The sequence below is a fragment of the Nerophis ophidion genome, linkage group LG18 (assembly GCF_033978795.1).
Source record: "Nerophis ophidion isolate RoL-2023_Sa linkage group LG18, RoL_Noph_v1.0, whole genome shotgun sequence".
In the NCBI taxonomy this organism is placed as follows: Eukaryota; Metazoa; Chordata; class Actinopteri; order Syngnathiformes; family Syngnathidae; genus Nerophis; species Nerophis ophidion.
The window spans coordinates 24,727,129-24,745,197 of NC_084628.1; the positions used below are offsets into that span (position 1 = coordinate 24,727,129).

General features: G+C 39.4%; 1 protein-coding gene across 3 annotated transcripts in view; it reads right to left on the minus strand.

Annotated features, from left to right (window-relative positions):
• col4a4 (collagen, type IV, alpha 4) overlaps positions 1–18,069 on the minus strand; it is a 54,779-nt gene that overhangs the window by 19,839 nt on the left and 16,871 nt on the right. For all 3 annotated transcript variants that reach the window (XM_061877813.1, XM_061877814.1, XM_061877815.1), the window contains 4 exons: positions 10,121–10,255; positions 6,141–6,185; positions 5,959–6,075; positions 3,669–3,737 (listed from right to left, as the gene is read on the minus strand). In XM_061877813.1, coding sequence (XP_061733797.1) covers positions 3,669–3,737; positions 5,959–6,075; positions 6,141–6,185; positions 10,121–10,255 — 366 coding nt within the window. The remainder of the gene's footprint in view (positions 1–3,668; positions 3,738–5,958; positions 6,076–6,140; positions 6,186–10,120; positions 10,256–18,069) is intronic.

Sequence of the window (18,069 nt, forward strand, 5' to 3'; positions counted from 1 at the left end):
TTGCCGTTTTTACAATATATTACTGTAAATGGAAAAATGGTACCACGTTTTTTTTCCAGAATTTTACAGTAAAAAACCGAGGTACTGCTTTTTTATTTACAGTAATATGCTGTACCCCTTGTAGTCCGCTTATTCGAGTGGAAATGGCGAGCATTTCTTCGCCAAAACAGCTGAGCAAGCTTCCGGGGTTGGCCGACATAGTCTCACAAGATGTAGTTTCTCTTTAAATATCCTTCTTGAAAATGGCCTTGCAAATACACTATATTGCTAAAAGTATTTGGCCACCTGCCTTGACTAACATATGAACTTGAAGTGCCATCCCATTCCTAACCCATAGGGTTCAATATGATGTCGGTCCACCTTTTGCAGCTATTACAGCTTCAACTCTTCTGGGAAGGCTGTCCCCAAGGTTGCGGAATGTGTTTAGAGGAATTTTCCACCATTCTTCCAAAAGTGCATTGGTGAGGTCGCACACTGATGTTGGTCGAGAAGGCCTGGTCATCCCAAATGTGTTCTAATGGGGTCAGGTCAGGACTCGGTGCAGGCCAGTCAAGTTCATCCACAACAAATTGTTGTTTATGTCTTTTGCTTTGTGCACTGGTGCACAGTCATTTTAGAAAAGGACGGGGCCCACTCCAAACTGTTCCCACAAGGTTGGGAGCATGGAATTGTCCAAAATGTTTTTGGTATCCTGGAACATTCAAAGTTCCTTTCACTGGAGCTAAGGGGCCAAGCCCAACTCCTGAAAAACCCCACACCATAATCCACCAAATTTCACATTCGGCACAATGCAGTCCGAAATTTACCGTTCTCCTGGCAACCTCCAAACCCAGACTCGTCCATCAGATTGCCAGATGGAAAAGCGTGAGTCATCACTCCAGAGAAGGCGTCTCCACTGCTCTCGAGTCTAGTGGCGAAGTGCTTTACACCACTGCATCCGACGCTATGCATTGGTCTTGGTGATGTATGGCTTAGATGCAGATGCTCAACTATGGAAATCCCTTCCATGAATCTCTCTGTGTACTGCACGTGGGCTAAGTGGAAGGTCACATGAAGTTTGGAGCTCTGTAGCAACTGGCTGTGCAGAAAGTCTTTACACTATGCGCTTCAGCATCCACTGACCCCTCTCTGTCAGTTTACGTGGCCTACCACTTTGTGGTTGAGTTACTGTTGTTCCCAAACTCTTCCATTTTCTTACAAACCCCGTTTCCATATGAGTTGGGAAATTGTGTTAGGTGTAAATATAAACGGAATACAATAATTTGCAAACCATTTTCAACCCATATTCAGTTGAATGCACTACAAAGACATCATATTTGATGTTCAAACTGATAAACATTTTTTTTGTGTGCAAATAATCATTAACTTTACAATTTGATGCCAGCAACATGTGACAAAGAAGTTGGGAAAGGTCGCAATAAATACTGATAAAGTTGAGGAATGCTCATCAAACACTTATATGGAACATCCCACAGCAGTGCAGGCTACTTGGGATCAAGTGGGTGCCATGATTGAGTATAAAAACAGCTTCCATGAAATGCTAAGTCGTTCACAAACATGGTGAGGGCGAGGGTCACCAATTTGTAAGCAAATTGTCGAACAGTTTTAGAACAATATTTCTCAACAAGCTATTGCAAGGAATTTAGGGATTTTACCATCTACGGTCCGTAAAATCATCAAAAGGTTCAGAGAATCTGGAGAAATGTAATCAATGATATTACGGACCTTTGATCCCTCAGGTGTACTGCATCATAAACCGACATCGGCGTGTAAAGGATATCACCACATGGGCTCAGGAACACTTCATAAAAACACTGTCAGTAACTACAGTTGGTCGCTACATCTGTAGGTGCAAGTTAAAACTCTACTATACAAAGCAAAACCCATTTATCAACAACACCCTGAAATGCCGCAGGCTTCGCTGGGCCCGAGCTCATCTGAGATGGACTGATGCAAAGTGGAAAAGTGTTCTGTAGTCTGACGAGTCCACATTTCCAATTTAATTTGGAAACAGAGGACGTGCTGTCCTCCAGAACAAAGAGGAAAATAACCATTCGGATTGTTATAGCCGCAAAGTTGAAAATGCAGCATGTGTGAAGTTATGGGGGTGTATTAGTGCCCAAGGCATGGGTAACTTACACATCTGTGAAGGCACCATTAATGCTGAATGGTCCATACAGGTTTTGGAGCTACATATGTTGTTATCATGGACGCCCCAGCTAATTTCAGCAAGACAATGCCAAGCCAAGTGTTACAACAGCGTGGCTTCGTAGTAAAAGAGTGCAGGGACTTTCTTGGCCCGCCTGCAGTCCACACCTGTCTACTATCGAAAATACGTGGCGCATTATGAAGCGTAAAATACGACAGCGTAGACCCCGGACTGTTGAACGACTGAAGCTCTACATAAAACAAGAATGGGAAAGAATTCCCCTTTCAAAGCTTCGACAAGTAGTTTCCTCAGTTCCCAAACGTTTGAGTGTTGTTAAAAGAAAAGTTGATGTAACACAGTGGTGAACATGCCCTTTCCCAACTATTTTGGCACGTGTTGCAGCCATGAAATTCTAAGTTATTATTATTTGCAAAAAAAATAAAGTTTATGAGTTTGAACATCAAATATGTTGTCTTTTTAGCATATTCAACTGAATATGGGTTGAAAAGGATTTCCAAATCATTGTATTCCGTTTATATTTACATCTAACACAATTTCCCAACTCATATGGAAACGGGGTCTATATAATAAAGCGGACAGGTGACTTTGGAATATCTAGGAGTGAGGAAATTTCACGACTGGATTTGTTGCACAGGTGGCATCCTATCACAGTTCCACGCTGGAAATCACTGAGCTCCTGAGAGCGGCCCGATCTTTCACAAATGTTTGTAGAAATAGTCTCCATGCCTAAGTGCTTGGTTTTATACACCTGTGGCCGGGCCAAGTGATTAGGACACCTGGTTCTGATCATTTGGATCGGTGGCCAAATACTATATCTGCCACCTAATCAACATTTTGTTCTTCTTCTCTGCTATCCCGGTCTGGCTACGGCGCAACACTTCCTGGCAAATAGAAACATGTGAATGGATACTCACTTTGGAATGACAAGTGAGTATCCAATCACAGTCTCGTTAACATCAGGCTACCTAGATAGGCTACTGTCCACAGCTTGTGATCTGATTGGCTATCGCAACTGTCTCTCTACTCTGTGTTCTCGAATTCATCCGCTAACTGTCCTGATGAGTTTCTAATCACAAAAGGCGTAAACGTCACGTTCAACGTCAGGCCATCTAGAAGGCCATACTGACAACTCGTGATCTGATTGGCTATCGCAACTGTCTATCACTTTATGTCCCTGTTCACTTACAGTACCCGGACGCCAGCATAATTGATTCTGAATGCCCCGGGCAGATTTGGTACAGCATGGCAACATAAGCTAGCTGATTTCTGATTGGATACAATCTAAAACTAAAAACAACAGCAATATGACATGAAGAGAATATGAATACTTTTAGACATTTAGGAAAAGTAAATGAAAAATGTATTTGAACTTTAGTTATGATCATGATTTCTGGTTATGTCAGGCCAGCAGAGAAGGCCTTGCTGGCCCTGACGGAACACCACTGAGTAGTTATTTTAATTATTATGGTATATGACACATGATGTGTGGACCACTCACAGGAATTCCAGGGTACTGGATGAAGTAGAATGTTGGCTCTCCTGCAAATCCCTTTGGTCCTGGAAAACCCTGCAACACAAGTCAGTCAGAGTTGTGACTTCGCAACAAACAGTCAATGATGTTGCTGCACCAGAATAAAAAAGAAGGGACAAAATGACGTCCATATACCTGATTATTATTTTTTTTTTTCAGGTTGGAATGTAGTTATTTTGTATATTTAAATATATATGTATGAATACATATATGAACACAATATACATGTCTACATATGTATATGTAAAAATATGCATGCACATGTGTGTGTGTATATACATTATACATACTGTTTATGTATACATTTGTATGTACTGTATACATACATACATACATCTACAATTAAATATATTGATAAATATATATGTGTATATGCACTGTATATATGTATGTATATCCATCCAATCATCTTCTTCCGATTATCCGAAGTTGGGACACGGGGGCAGCAGAATAAGTAGAGAAACCCAGACTTCCCTCTCCCCAACTACTTTGTCTAGCTTTTCTTTGGGGGATCACAAGGTGTTCCCAGGCCAGCTGGGAGACATAGTCTCTCCACCATGTCCCTGGTGTTCCCCGCGGTCCTCTACCGGTCGGAAGCGCTCTAAACACCTACCCAAGGAGGCCTTGGGGGGGCATTCTAACCAGGTGCCTGAACCACCTCATCTGGCTCCTCTCGATGTGGAGGAGCAGCGGCTTTACTCTGAGGTTCTCACCCTATCTCTAAGGGAGAGCTCCACCACCTGACGGAGGAAATTTATTTTGGCCACTTTTACCCGTGATCTTGTCCTTTCACTCATAACCCAAAAATCAAGACCATAGGTGAGGATAGGAACGTAGATCGACTGGTAAATTGAGAGCTTTGCCTCACAGCTTAGCTCCTTCTTCACCACGACAGACTGATACGGGGTCCACTTCACTGCAGACGCTGCACTGATCCACCTGTCGATCTCACGATCGCACTCGTGAACAAGACCCCGAGGTACTTGAACTCCTCCACATGGGGCAGGATCCCCTCCCCAACCCGGAGATGGCACTCCAACCTTTTCTGGGCGAGAACCATGGACTTTGAAGTGCTGATTTTCATCCCAGTCGCTTCACACTCAGCTGCGAACCGTTACAGTTATTGCTGAAGATCCTGGTCAGATGAAACCAGCAGGACCACATCATCTGCAAAAAGCAGATACCGAATCCTACAGCCACCAATCTAGAGCCTATCACCGCCCTGACTGCACCTACAAATTCTGTCCATAAAAGTAGTAAACAGATTTGATGACAAAGGGCAGCCTTGGCGGAGTCCAACTCTCACTGGAAATTAGTCTTACGGCGATGCGGACCAGGCTCTGACACTGATCATACAGTGAGCGGACCACCACAATCAGGCAGTCCGATACCCCATACTGTCTGGGCACTCTCCACATGACTTCCCGAGGGACACGGTCAAATGCCTTCTCAAAGTCCACAAAGCACATGTAGACTGGTTGGGCAAACTCCCATGCACCCTCAAAGGACCCTGCAGGGAGTATAGAGTTGGTCCACACTTCCACGAACAGGACGAAAACCATACTGCTCCTCCTGAATCCGAGGTTCGACTATCCGACGTAGCCTCTTCTCCAGAACTCCTGTATATACCTTACCGGGAAAGCTGAGGGGTGTGATCCCACGATAATTGGAACACACCATCTGGTTCCCCTTTTTAAATGGAGGAATCACCACCCCGATCTGCCAATCCAGACGTACCACCCACAATGTCCACGTAATGCTGCAGAGTCTTGTCAACCATGGCAGCCCCACAGTATCCAGAGCCTTAACGAACTCCGGGCGGATCTCACCCACCTGCCACTGAGGCACTTCTTAACTAACTCGGCAACCGCATCCCCAGAAATAGGAGGGTCCCCAGGCACGGCTTCTTCATAAGAAGACATGTAGGTGGGATTGAGAAGTTCTTCGAAGTATTCCTTCCACCGATCCACAACATCCCCAGTCGAGGTCAGCAGCACACAGCCCCCACTACACACGGTGTTGACAGTGCACTGCTTCTCCATTCTGAGGTGGCGGATGGTGGTCCAGAATCGCTTCAAAGCCCTCCGGAAGTCGTTCTCCATGGCTTCTACGAACTCCACCTATGTCCGAGTTTTTGCCTCTGCAACCACCAAAGCCACACACTGTTTGGCATGTCTGTACCTGTCCGCTGCCTCCGGAGTCCCATGAGCCAAAAGGACCTGATAGGACTGCTTATTGACCAATCTGTTGTACTGACCGCATCACCGTTGGGCCCTTCCTCTCCAAGAAGTCCAGGATTTCCCTGCTTTCCTTTAGTCCCATTACACCCGTCCACTCCAGGAAAACCAGGTCCGCCAGCTGGGCCCGGGTGACCCTGAGAACACAAACAAGTTACCCGTGAAAGAAAAGAAAGGAGAGGAACCCAGGGTGTAGTCTTACCGGGACTCCATCGAGACCAGGAAAGCCAGGAACCCCAACAGCTCCCTAAAACAACAATAAAGCAAAGCCAAGTCACAACCAGACTAGAACCTCAACCAGCTGTGTCAAACTCAAGGCTCAGGGGCCAGATCTGGCCCGCCACATGGAAATAAAAAACCCGGTAATAATACGGGTCAATAACGCACTTTATTTTTATTTCTTAAAATATTTTTGATAGAAAAATTGCAAGTAGTGCATACAACTGAAAATGATCTGACCTTGCAAACAAAATTATGTCAACACAGGGGTGTCCAAAGAGTGGCCCACACCTCCAGCATATTTGTGGGATGCAAACAAAACACCGAAAATGTTAAAATAAAATAAAAAAGAGCAAACATTTGTAGTGTAAGGAGAAAAAAGCTAACCATTTGATACTAATAACTCAGGGGTGTCCAAACTTTTTCCTAAATGGGTGATATGCTAAAATGTCAAAGTATGCAGGGGTCATTTAAAATTTTGTAAAAAAATAAAAACAGACATATATGTATCTATATATGTGTGTGTATGTATGTATGTATGTATATATATATATATATATATACATATATATATATATATATGTATATTCAGCATTGTCCATATGTTTAAGTCAGGACTTCGGGAAGGCCATTCTAAAACCTTAATTCTAGCCTGATTTAGCCATTCCTTTACCACTTTTGACGTGTGTTTGTGGTCATTGTCCTGTTGGAACACCCAACTGCGCCCAAGACCCAACCTCTGGGCTGATGATTTTAGGTTGTTCTAAAGAATTTAGAGATAATCCTTTTTTTTTATTGTCCCATTTAAAGCACCAGTTCCATTGGCAGCAAAACAGGCCCAGAGCATAATACTACCACCACCATGCTTGACAGTGGGGATTGGTGTTCCTGGGATTAAAGGCCTCACCTTTTCTCCTCCAAACATATTGCTGGGTATTGTGGCCAAACAGCTCAATTTATGTTTCATCTGTCATCAAATGGACAAAGATAAGACCTTCTGGATGAAAGTTCTGTGGTTGCAGGTAAGAAAATGTCCTTTTTGTTGCATGTAGACAGCCTAAAAATGTCTTTTTAAAAATGCACTATTTTATTAAAAAAAAAAACATTGCTTTTTGAAAATTATGAATGATTTGGAATCGGGATGAATAAGAATCGCGATTCGGATATGAATTGAATTTTTATGCGCCCCTAGTTTTTAGCATTTCTTATTACAAAATAAAAACATATTAAAATATCCCCTGCATACTTTGACTTTTAGTATGTGGCCCTTGTTGCAAATGTTAAGACACCCCAATGTTAACATATATTGTTAGAATTAAAAAAAAATGTTACAATAAAATACCTGTTCCCTTGACCAATGATTTCAAAAGCTATCCATCAATTTGTAAACACAAATAATAAATGCATACAGTGCAAAAAAGAGCTGACAAAATATAAAATAAAAATACAACATTTTAGTAAAACAACACTAAAAACTAGTGAAATTAATTTCACTTGATAAGAGATCCTATAATTAAGATTTGTGTATTTAGAAATTAGCAGGACATTTAAGATAGAAACAAGTACCGGTATTCTATTTTGAAAATAACCGTTATTCAACTTGTAATTCTAAAATTAAACATCTTGAAACAACATTTTCTATGTGGGGGGAAACCAAAATATCTTATTCGAATGGGTATCTTCTCAATTTTAACATTTTTAAACTGAACAGGACAAGCGGTAGAAAATGGATGGATGGGATGGATGGAAGAACAAAACATAATTACTAATGCTAAATTAAGATTATGATGTAAAGTCAAAGACTAAAAAAAAAGTAAACAGCTCTTAAAACTAGAAACATTTTTAGGAATAACATTTTAAAGGAATTGTGTAATATCGTGAGGAGATTATACATTCAATTTAGTGCTGTCAAAACATTTGTAATCAGATTAATCACACTTTTGAATTTGGATTGATTGTGACTAATCAGAGTAAAAATACTTGCCTACATTATAACTTAAGTTAACCTAAAAAAAGACCCCAATATTTTGACAGAACTTCATCAGTAGAATGTTATTCACAATAATTTTTTATGTTTTACTTGAATGTACATAATTTATTTGCTCAAAACCTGGTAAAAGTATTATCTATAGTCCTGTTCACTCACCTTATATAAAACCCATGCCACCTTTCAGGTAACCATTTAAAAAAAAATTATTTGTGATTAATCTGCAATTTTACATGATTAATGCGATCATTTTTTGTGATTAATCACATGAGTTAACTAATTATTTTTGACAGCCCAAATAAAAATTCATATACAAACCTAAAAAACAGTAAAGATGGCACATTGTGTAAATGGTAAATAAAAACAGAATACAAAGATTTGCAAATCTTTTTCAACCTATATTTAGTTGAATAGACTGTAAAGAAAAGATAGTTAACGTTCAAACTGGTAAACTTTATTTTTTGCAAATATGAGCTCATTTGGAATTTGATGCCTGCAACATGTTTCAAAAAAGCTGGCACAAGTGGCAAAAAAGACAGAGAAAGTTGAGGAATGCTCATCAAACACTTATTTGGAACATCCCACGGGTGAACAGGGTAATTGGGAACAAGTGGGTGCCATGACTGGGTAAAAAATCAGCTTCCATGAAAGGCTCAGTCATGTACAAACAAGGATGGGACGAGGGTCACCACTTTGTGAAGAAATGCCTGAGCAAATTGTTGAACAATTCAAGAACAGCATTTCTCAACCAGCAATTGCAAGGAATTTAGGATTTCACCATCTACGTTCCGTAAAATCATCAAAAGGTTCAGATAATCTGGAGAAATTACTGCACGTAACACTGAATGCCCGTGACCTTGGATCCCTCAGGCGCTATTGCATAAAAAAGCGACATCAGTGTGTAAAGGATATCACCACATGTGCTCAAGAACACTTCAGAAAACCACTGTCAGTAACTATAGTTCATCGCTACATTTGTAAGTGCAAGTTAAAATGCTACTATGCAAAGGAAAGCCATTTATCAACAACACCCAGAAACGCCGCCAACTTCGCTGGGCCCGAGCTAATCTACGATGGACTGATGCAAAGTGGAAAAGCGTTCTGTGGTCTGACGAGTCCACATTTCAAATTGTTTTTGGAAACTGTGGACGTCGTGTCCTCTGGACCAAAGAGGAAAAGAACCATCCGGATTGTTATAGGCGCAACGTTCAAAAGCCAGCATCTGTGATGGTATGGGGTTGTATTAGTGCCCAAGGCATGGGTAATTTACACTGTATACATCTGTGAAGGCACTATTAATGCTGAAAGGTAAATACAGGTTACAACAGCATGGCTTCATAGTAAAAAAGTGTGGGTACTAGACTGGCCTGCCTGTAGTCCAGACCTGTCTCCCATTGAAAATGTGTGGTGCATTATGAAGCCTAAAATACCACAACGGAGACCCTGGACTGCTGAAAAACTTAAGCTGTACATCAAGCAAGAATGGGAAAAAATTCCGCCTGAAAAACTTCAAAAATGTGTCTCCTCAGTTCCCAAACGTTTAATGAGTGTTGTTAAAAGGAAAGGCCATGTAACACAGTGGTAAAAATGCCCCTGTGACAACTTTTTTTTGCAATCTGTTGCTGCCATTAAATTCTAAGTTAACGACCCCAAAAAGGGAATAAGCGGTAGAAAATGGATGGATGGATGATTATTTGCAAAATAAAAAACTTTTTTTTTTTCAAAGTTCCAACATTAAATATCTTGTCTTTGCAGTCTATTCAATTGAATATAAGTTGAAAAAGATTTGCAAATAATTGTATTCTGTTTTTATTTCTTATTTACACAATGTGCCAACTTCACTGGTTTTGGGTTTTCTATATTGAGTGAGGGCAGCCATAACTACGTTCATAAAATATGAGTCTGACAGCCTTGTACTAAAGCAAGCGTCTCTTCTTGTTTTCGCAAAAATTATTTAAGACTTTTTTTTTACTCACCGTGTCTCCCTTTGGTCCCGGAGATCCTGCTGGACCTTCATCCCCTCGCTTGCCTTTCTCTCCCGGAGAACCTTGAGAGCCTGGGAAACCCGGGGGTCCCTGAGGTCCCTGTCTACCAAGCGGCCCTGGAGCCCCCTGTGGAAGCAAAGCCAAGAGTCAAAACCGCAGTGGTGTCCAAATTGAAGACCGGGGGCCACGTTTTAAAATTTTATTGGCACCTCGGGGAATATTTGTAACAAAAAAATGAAACATGGTGAAGGAGGATTAGGGATCCTTGTTTGTGTACCGGGGGCAGGCTTCTGACTTCCATGAAAGAGGGTTTGATTCCAGGGTTGCCTCTGAAAGGGCATCCGGTGGGAAAACTAATCCAAAACCATTCATGCGATTCACTCGCCAACAGGAACAAAAAAAAGGATGAAGAACTACTCAGGCTACTGTGAAATATTGACAAAATATCGCACAGTAATTATTGATTAATTAGCGTATCTTGACCTTCGCAATAACAGTGTTTAACAAAGAATAAAATAGAAAAACATTTATTAACAAATAGTCCGAACCCTCTTTAATTGTACATATGTAAAAAAAAATATATATATATATTTAAATGCCTCAAATTCTAATGAGGTGACATTGAAATTGTCTCAATTCATTCTGGGAAACTTTGAACATGACCACAAGAGGGCATTGAGACAAAACAGGCACCACTTTGTCGCACACTGTGTGTGTGCGTGTGTGTGTGTGGTTGTGTGTGTGTGTGTGTGTGTGTGTGATGAGATGTGACAGGTCTGATCTCTGTTAGTTTTTGTTCTCTCTATCTTTATCTGGAATTATTGAAGTGTGAAATCAGTGAGACAGACGCTTTCCCATGATGCTCTCTGTCTGTCTGCGACCCCCAGCTGTACAAACACACACACACACACACACACACACACACACACACACACACACACACACACACACACACGTACAAACACACACACACACACACACACACACACACACACACACACACACACACACACACACACACTTGTGAGCAGTAGCATCTTAAAATCAGGTGAAATATGCATGTGTGTTTGAGGTGAGACCGTACACAAAGAATATTTTGATGGTCATATCAGTCCATAAGAACGCTTTGATCTCTTTTATTTTGTTAACGGTCTCTTATTTTGTTCACTTCCCATTCTGTCCAATGTAGAGTTTGTCCAAACGTTTCCCAGCCAGGGTCGCATACAAAACTAAAAAAAGCCCTCGGCGAGTGCAGACGTCCGCTAGGGCTTACTTTCCCAGTAGTGAAAAAAAAAAAATCCTGAGTCTAGACGGTGAACCGGGTCGCCCCAAAACTGGAATCACTTGTTCCTTGTCCCATTTCTGGCATTTCCTGAAATGTCATCAAAATCCGTCCATAACTTTTTGAAGTTTCAAGAGTGGAATGAAAGAAACAAAGTAAAAACTCTTGCCTGTCTCCGCTATCTTTGGGGAGACTTGCCTGTCTCCGCAAAGATAGCCGAAGATCGTAATGTAAACCTACCTACGTAACATCGTATTTATGATCGGCCGCTCATAATGTAAACCTAAAGTAATATCGTAAAAATTATCCGGATCGGCCCCAAAACGTAATAACTTGTTCTTTGTAACCATTTCTCACGATTCCTGGAACTTTAATCAAAATGTGCAAATAAAGTTTCGAGCTATGTATAACGGACCCGCTGGCTTTGTCTCTGTGGGTGTAGGCGGGTCATAATAGTCCTACTCAGTGGCCTAGTGGTTAGAGTGTCCGCCCCGAGATCGGTAGGTTGTGACTTCAAACCCCGGCCGAGTCATACCAAAGACTATAAAAATGGGACCCATCGCCTTCCTGCTTGGCACTAAGTATCAAGGGTTAGAATTGGGGGTTAAATCACCAAAAATGATTCCTGGGCGCGGCCACCGCTGATGCTCACTGCCCCCCTCACCTCCCAGGGGGTGAACAAGGGGATGGATCAAATGCAGAGGACAAATTTCACCACACCTAGTGTGTGTGTGACAATCATTGGTACTTTAATTAATTTAGTCAAGATGTTTTAGATCAGCCTCAAAAAGTAATCACTTGTTCTATATCTAATTTCTGACATTTACTGTATTTTAATCAAAATATGCCTACAACTTTTTGAGCTATCTATAGCGGATGCACACTTTTTGTGTCTGTCTTTGTCTCTGTGGGTGGAGACAGGGCTGCTCGTAATGTAAACCTAAAGTAATGTCGTAAAAAATGATCAGGATCAGCCTCAAAACTTAATGATTAGTTATTTTTTATCCCTTTTCTCACAATTTCTGGAATTTAATCAATTTTGAGCTTTTTGAGCTATCTTTAGCAGATCCACACTTTTTATCTCTGTGGGTGGAGGCGGGTCAGCTCGCAAGTAGAGGCTCGTAACATAAACGTAAGGTAACATAGTCAAGATGTTTGGCATCAGCCCCCAAATGTAATCACTTGTTCTCAATCTCATTTTTAACATTTACTGGATTTTTTATCAAAATATGCCTATAACTTTTTGAGCTATCTATAGCAGAACCACTGGCTTTGTCTCTGTGGGTGGAGACAGGGCCGTGTGTAATGTAAACATAAAGTAATATCGTAAAAATGATCGGGATCAGTCCCAAAACTTAATAACCAGTTTTTTTCAATCCCATTTCTCACAATTCCTGGAATTGTAATCAAAATTTTGAGCTTCTTGAGCTGTCCATAGCAGAGCCACACCTTTTGTCTCTGTGGGTGGAGGCAAGTAGAGGCTCGTACTGTAAACGTAAGGTAACATAGTAAAGCTGTTTCAGATCAGCCTCAAAATGTAATCACTTGTTCTAGATCTAATTTTTTACATTTACTGGAATTTTTATCAAAATTTGTCTATAACTTTTTGAGCTATTTATAGCGGAACCACTGGCTTTGTCTCTGTGGGTGGAAACAGGGCCGCTCGTAATGTAAAAATAAAGTAATATCGTAAAAATAATTGGGATCAGCCCCAAAATTTAATGATTTTTTTTTTTTTTACCCCATTTCTGACAATTCCTGGAATTTTAATCAAATTGTGCCCCTAACATTTTGAGCAATCTTTAGCTATCTTTTTGTCTCTGTGGGTGGAGGCGGGTCAGCTCGCAAGTAGAGGCTCATAACGTAAACGTAAGGTAATATAGTCAAGATGTTTCGGATCAGCCCCAAAATGTAATCACGTGTTTCTCAACCAATTTCGGATGTTACTTTAAAGTTTTAGGAAAATTTACATATCATTCATTTCAAAGTATCTAGAATGGAATGAAAGAAACAAAGTGAACACTCTTGTCTGCTTCCGCTATCCGTGTGTCTGCTTGGCTTCTAGCATACGCACACACAGAAGTTTTAAAGATTGTAACGTAAACGTAAGGTAACATCGTATTTACGATGGACATCAGCCCAAAAATGTACTGACTTGTTCCTCATTCCATTTTTGACATTTCCTGTAATTGTAATCAAATTGTGCCCCTAACTTTTTGAGCTATCTATAGCGGACCCATTGGCTTTGTCTCTGTGAGTGGAGGCGGGTCAGCTCGCAAGTAGAGGCTCGTAACGTAAACGTAAGGTAACATAATCAAGATATTTCGGATCAGCCTCAAAATGTAATCTATATCTAATTTCTGACATTTACTATAATTTTAATCCAAATTTGCCTATAACTTTTTGAACCATCTGTAGCGGATCCACTCTCTTTGTCTCTGTGGGTGGAGGCGGGTCATTTTGCAAGTAGATGCTCGTAACATAAACGTAAGGTAACATAGTCAAGATGTTTCAGATCAGCCTCAAAATGTAATCACTTGTTCTATATCTAATTTCTGACATTAACTGATATTTTAATCAAAATATGCCTATAACTTTTTGAGCTATCTATAGCGGATCCACTGGCTTTGTTTCTGTGGGTGTAAACAGGGCTGCTCGTAATGTAAACCTAAAGTAAAAATGATCGGGATCACCCCCAAGACTTATTGACTAATCTTTTTTTACCCCATGTCTTACAAGTCTTGGAATTTTAATCAAATTGTGCCCATAACTTTTTGAGCTATCCGTAGCAGATCCACTCTATTTGTCTCTGTGGGTGGAGGCGGGTCAGCTCGCAAGTAGAGGTTCGTAACGTAAGCGTAAAGTAAAATCAAGATGTTTTGGATCAGCTTCAAAAAGTAATCACTTGTTTCTTATCCAATTTGGGATGTTACTTTAAAGTTTTAGGAACATTTGACCATAACATTTTAAAGTATCTAGAATGGAATGAAGGAAACAAAGTGAACACTCTTGTCTGTCTCCGCTATCTGTGTGTCTGCTTGGCTGCTAGCATACACACACAGAGATGTTAAAGATTGTAATGTAAACGTAAGGTAACATCGTATTTATGATCGGGATCAGCCCCAAAATGTACTGACTTGTTCCTTATTCTATTTTTCACATTTCCTGTAATTGTAATCAAATTGTGCCCAAAACTTTTTGAGCTATCTATAGCGGATCTAATCTCTTTGTGTCTGTGGGTGGAGGCGGGTCAGCTCGCAAGAGGTTCATAACGTAAACGTAAGGTAACATAATAGGTTTCGGATCAGCCTCAAAATGTAATCTATATCTAATTTCTGACATTTACTATAATTTTAATAAAAATGTGCCTATAACTTTTAGACCTATTTGTAGCGGATCCACTCTCTTTGTCTCTGTGGGTGGAGGCGGGTAATTTTGCAGGTAGACGCTCGTAACCTAAACATAAGGTAACATAGTCAATATGTTTCAGATCAGCCTCAAAATGTAATCACTTGTCTTATATCTAATTTCTGACGTTTACTGGAATTTTAATCAAAATATGCCTATAACTTTTTGAGCTATCTATAGCGGATCCACTGTCTTTGTCTCTGTGGGTGGAAACAGGGCCGCTCGTAATGTAAACCTAAAGTAACATCGTAAAAATGATCGGGATCAGCCCATAACTTTTTGAGCTATCTATGGCAGATCCACTCTCTTTGTCTCTGTGGGCCTCGCAAGTAGAGGCTTGTAACGTAAACGTAATGTAACATAGTTAAGAGGCTTCGGATCAGCCCCAAAATACAATCACTTGTTTCTTATCCAGTTTTGGACGTTTCTTTAAAGTTTTAGAAAAATTTGCCCGTAACGTTTTGAAGTATCTAGAATGGAATGAAAGAAACAAAGTGAACACTCTTGTCTGTCTCCGCTATTTTTGCTATCTGGGTTGCTAGCATACAGAAGTTGCAGAGGTAATAATAGAATTGTTGTATTTTGTACATTAACGATGCTAACTAGAACCAATTCAAAGTAGTTCATATATGCTGAGACATACAAATTAAAGTTCTTGCACATGCTCTGATAGCTAACTTTACTGAAGACTACAATAGATGGCGGCAATGTATCGAATCATTCCTACTTTGTATCGACTCCTATGAAATTGTTTGTACAAGCTACCGAATCAATTGTATTGAATGTTATCAAATCGTTCTTAAACTTTATCGGCCTTCTCGAATCATCCGTACGCTGTTTTGAATCTTATCAAATTGTTCGTACAATCTATCAAATCATTCGTACACAACGTATCAAATTTTTATCAAATCGTTTGTAAACTTTATCGACCTTATGGAATAATTCATGCACTGTATAGAATCTTACCAAAGCGTTTGAACGCTGTATCGAATCTTATCAAATCGTTCCGTTATAAAATATATATATATCTAGATGTGTATTGAATCGACAAAAATATGTACACTGTACCGGATCTTAATAAATAGTTTGTACACTGTATCGAATCTTAATGACTTGTTCGTACACTGTATTGAATTTTATCAAATCGTTCGTACACTGTATCGAATTGTTCGTACACTGTTTCAACTCTTATCGAATTGTCCGTACACCGTACTGAATCTTATCGAATCATATGTACACTATATCAAATGTTATCCAATTGTTCATTCACTATCAAATCTTAAAATTAAATGTTTATACACTGTGTTGAAGCGTAAACTTATCGAATTGTTCGTACACTGTATCGAATCGTTTGTACACGGTTTTGAATCATTCGTGCACTGTATCGAATCTTATCGAATCGTTCGTACGCTGTATCAAATCATTTGTACACCGTATGGGATCTTATGGAATTGTTCCTACAAACACTTGAATCTTCTCCAATTGTTCGTAAACTCTATCAAATCTTATACATTTTTTTGTAAACTTTTTCGAATCTTATCAAATCGTGTTTTAAAATATATAGTTTTTGAATCGTATCATAACTCATGTATTTAGACTCGTATCGAACCGTCCGTCACAAAGAGATGTACACTGTATCAAAACGTATCGAATCGTTCGTACATTGTTTTGAATCGTTTGTATACAGTATCAAATTGTTCATACACTGTATCAAATAATATTGAATTGTTCGTGCACTGTATCAAATCTTTAATTGTTCATTCACTGTATCGACTCTTATCGAATTGTTTGTACAATGTATACAATTTATTGAATCGTTTGTACATTGTACCGAATCTTATCGACTCGTAAGTATACTGTATCTAATCATTTGTACACAGCACTGAGTCATATCGAATCGTTTGTACATTGTATCGAATCTTATCGACTCGTTAGTACACTGTATCAAATCTTTCGTACACTATCAAATCTTATTGACTCGTTTGTACACTATCGAATCTTACTGAATCGTTATTGATATTTTTCATTATTATTTATGGAAACAGGAAGTTACAACATCGTTTGTACACTATCGAATCTTATCAAATTGTTCGTACATTGTGTTGAATCTTATCGAACTGTTTGTACACTGTATCGAATCATTCGCACACTGTATTGAATCCTAATAAATTGTTTGTACATTGTTTTGACTCTTATCGAATTGTTTGTACACTGTATTGAATTTATCGACTCGTTGGTACACTGTATTGAATCATTTGTACACTCTATTAAATCTTATTGAATCGTTTGTACTCTATCACATCTTATTGAAATGTTTGTACACTGCATCGAATCTTTAACGAACTGTTCGTACACTGTATCGAATCTTAATGAATTGTTCATACACTGTCTTGAATCTTATCAAATTGTACACTATATCGACTCTTATCAAAGTGTTAGTACACTTTATTGAATTGATCAACTCCTTTGTACACTGTATTGAATCCTATTGAATCCTTCGTACTCGATCACATCTTATTGAAATGTTTGTACACTCTATTGAATCTTATCGATTCATTCGTACCCTATATAAAATTTTAACAAATTGGTCGTACACTCTGTCGAATCTTATCGAATTGTTGGCGTATCGAATCTTAACAAATTGTCAGTACACTGTGTCGAATCTTATCGAATTGTTTGTACACTGTATTGAATTTATCGACTAGTTAGTACACTGTATTGAATTTATCGACTTGTTAGTACACTGTATTGAATCTTTTGTACACAGTATTGAATCTTATTGAATCGTTCGTACTCTATCACATCTAATTGAAATGTTTGTACACTGTATCGAATCTTATCGACTCGCTAGTACACTGTATCGAATCTTAACGAAATTGTTCGTACACTGTGTCGAATGTTATGGAATTGTTGGTGCACCCTATCGACTCTTATCGAATTGTTTGTACGCTGTATTGAATTTATCGACTCCTTAGTACTCTGCATTGAATCATTTGTACACAGTATTGAATCTTATTGAATTGTTCGTACTCCATCACATCTTATTTAAATGTTTGTAAACTGTATCGAATCTTATCGACTCGTTAGTACATTGTATTGAATCGTAACGAATTGTTCATACATTGTGTCGAATCTTATTGAATTGTATAATTGTTCATACACTTTCGACTCCTTAGTACACTGCATTGAATCATTTGTACACAGTATTGAATCTTATTGAATTGTTCGTACTCCATCACATCTTATTGAA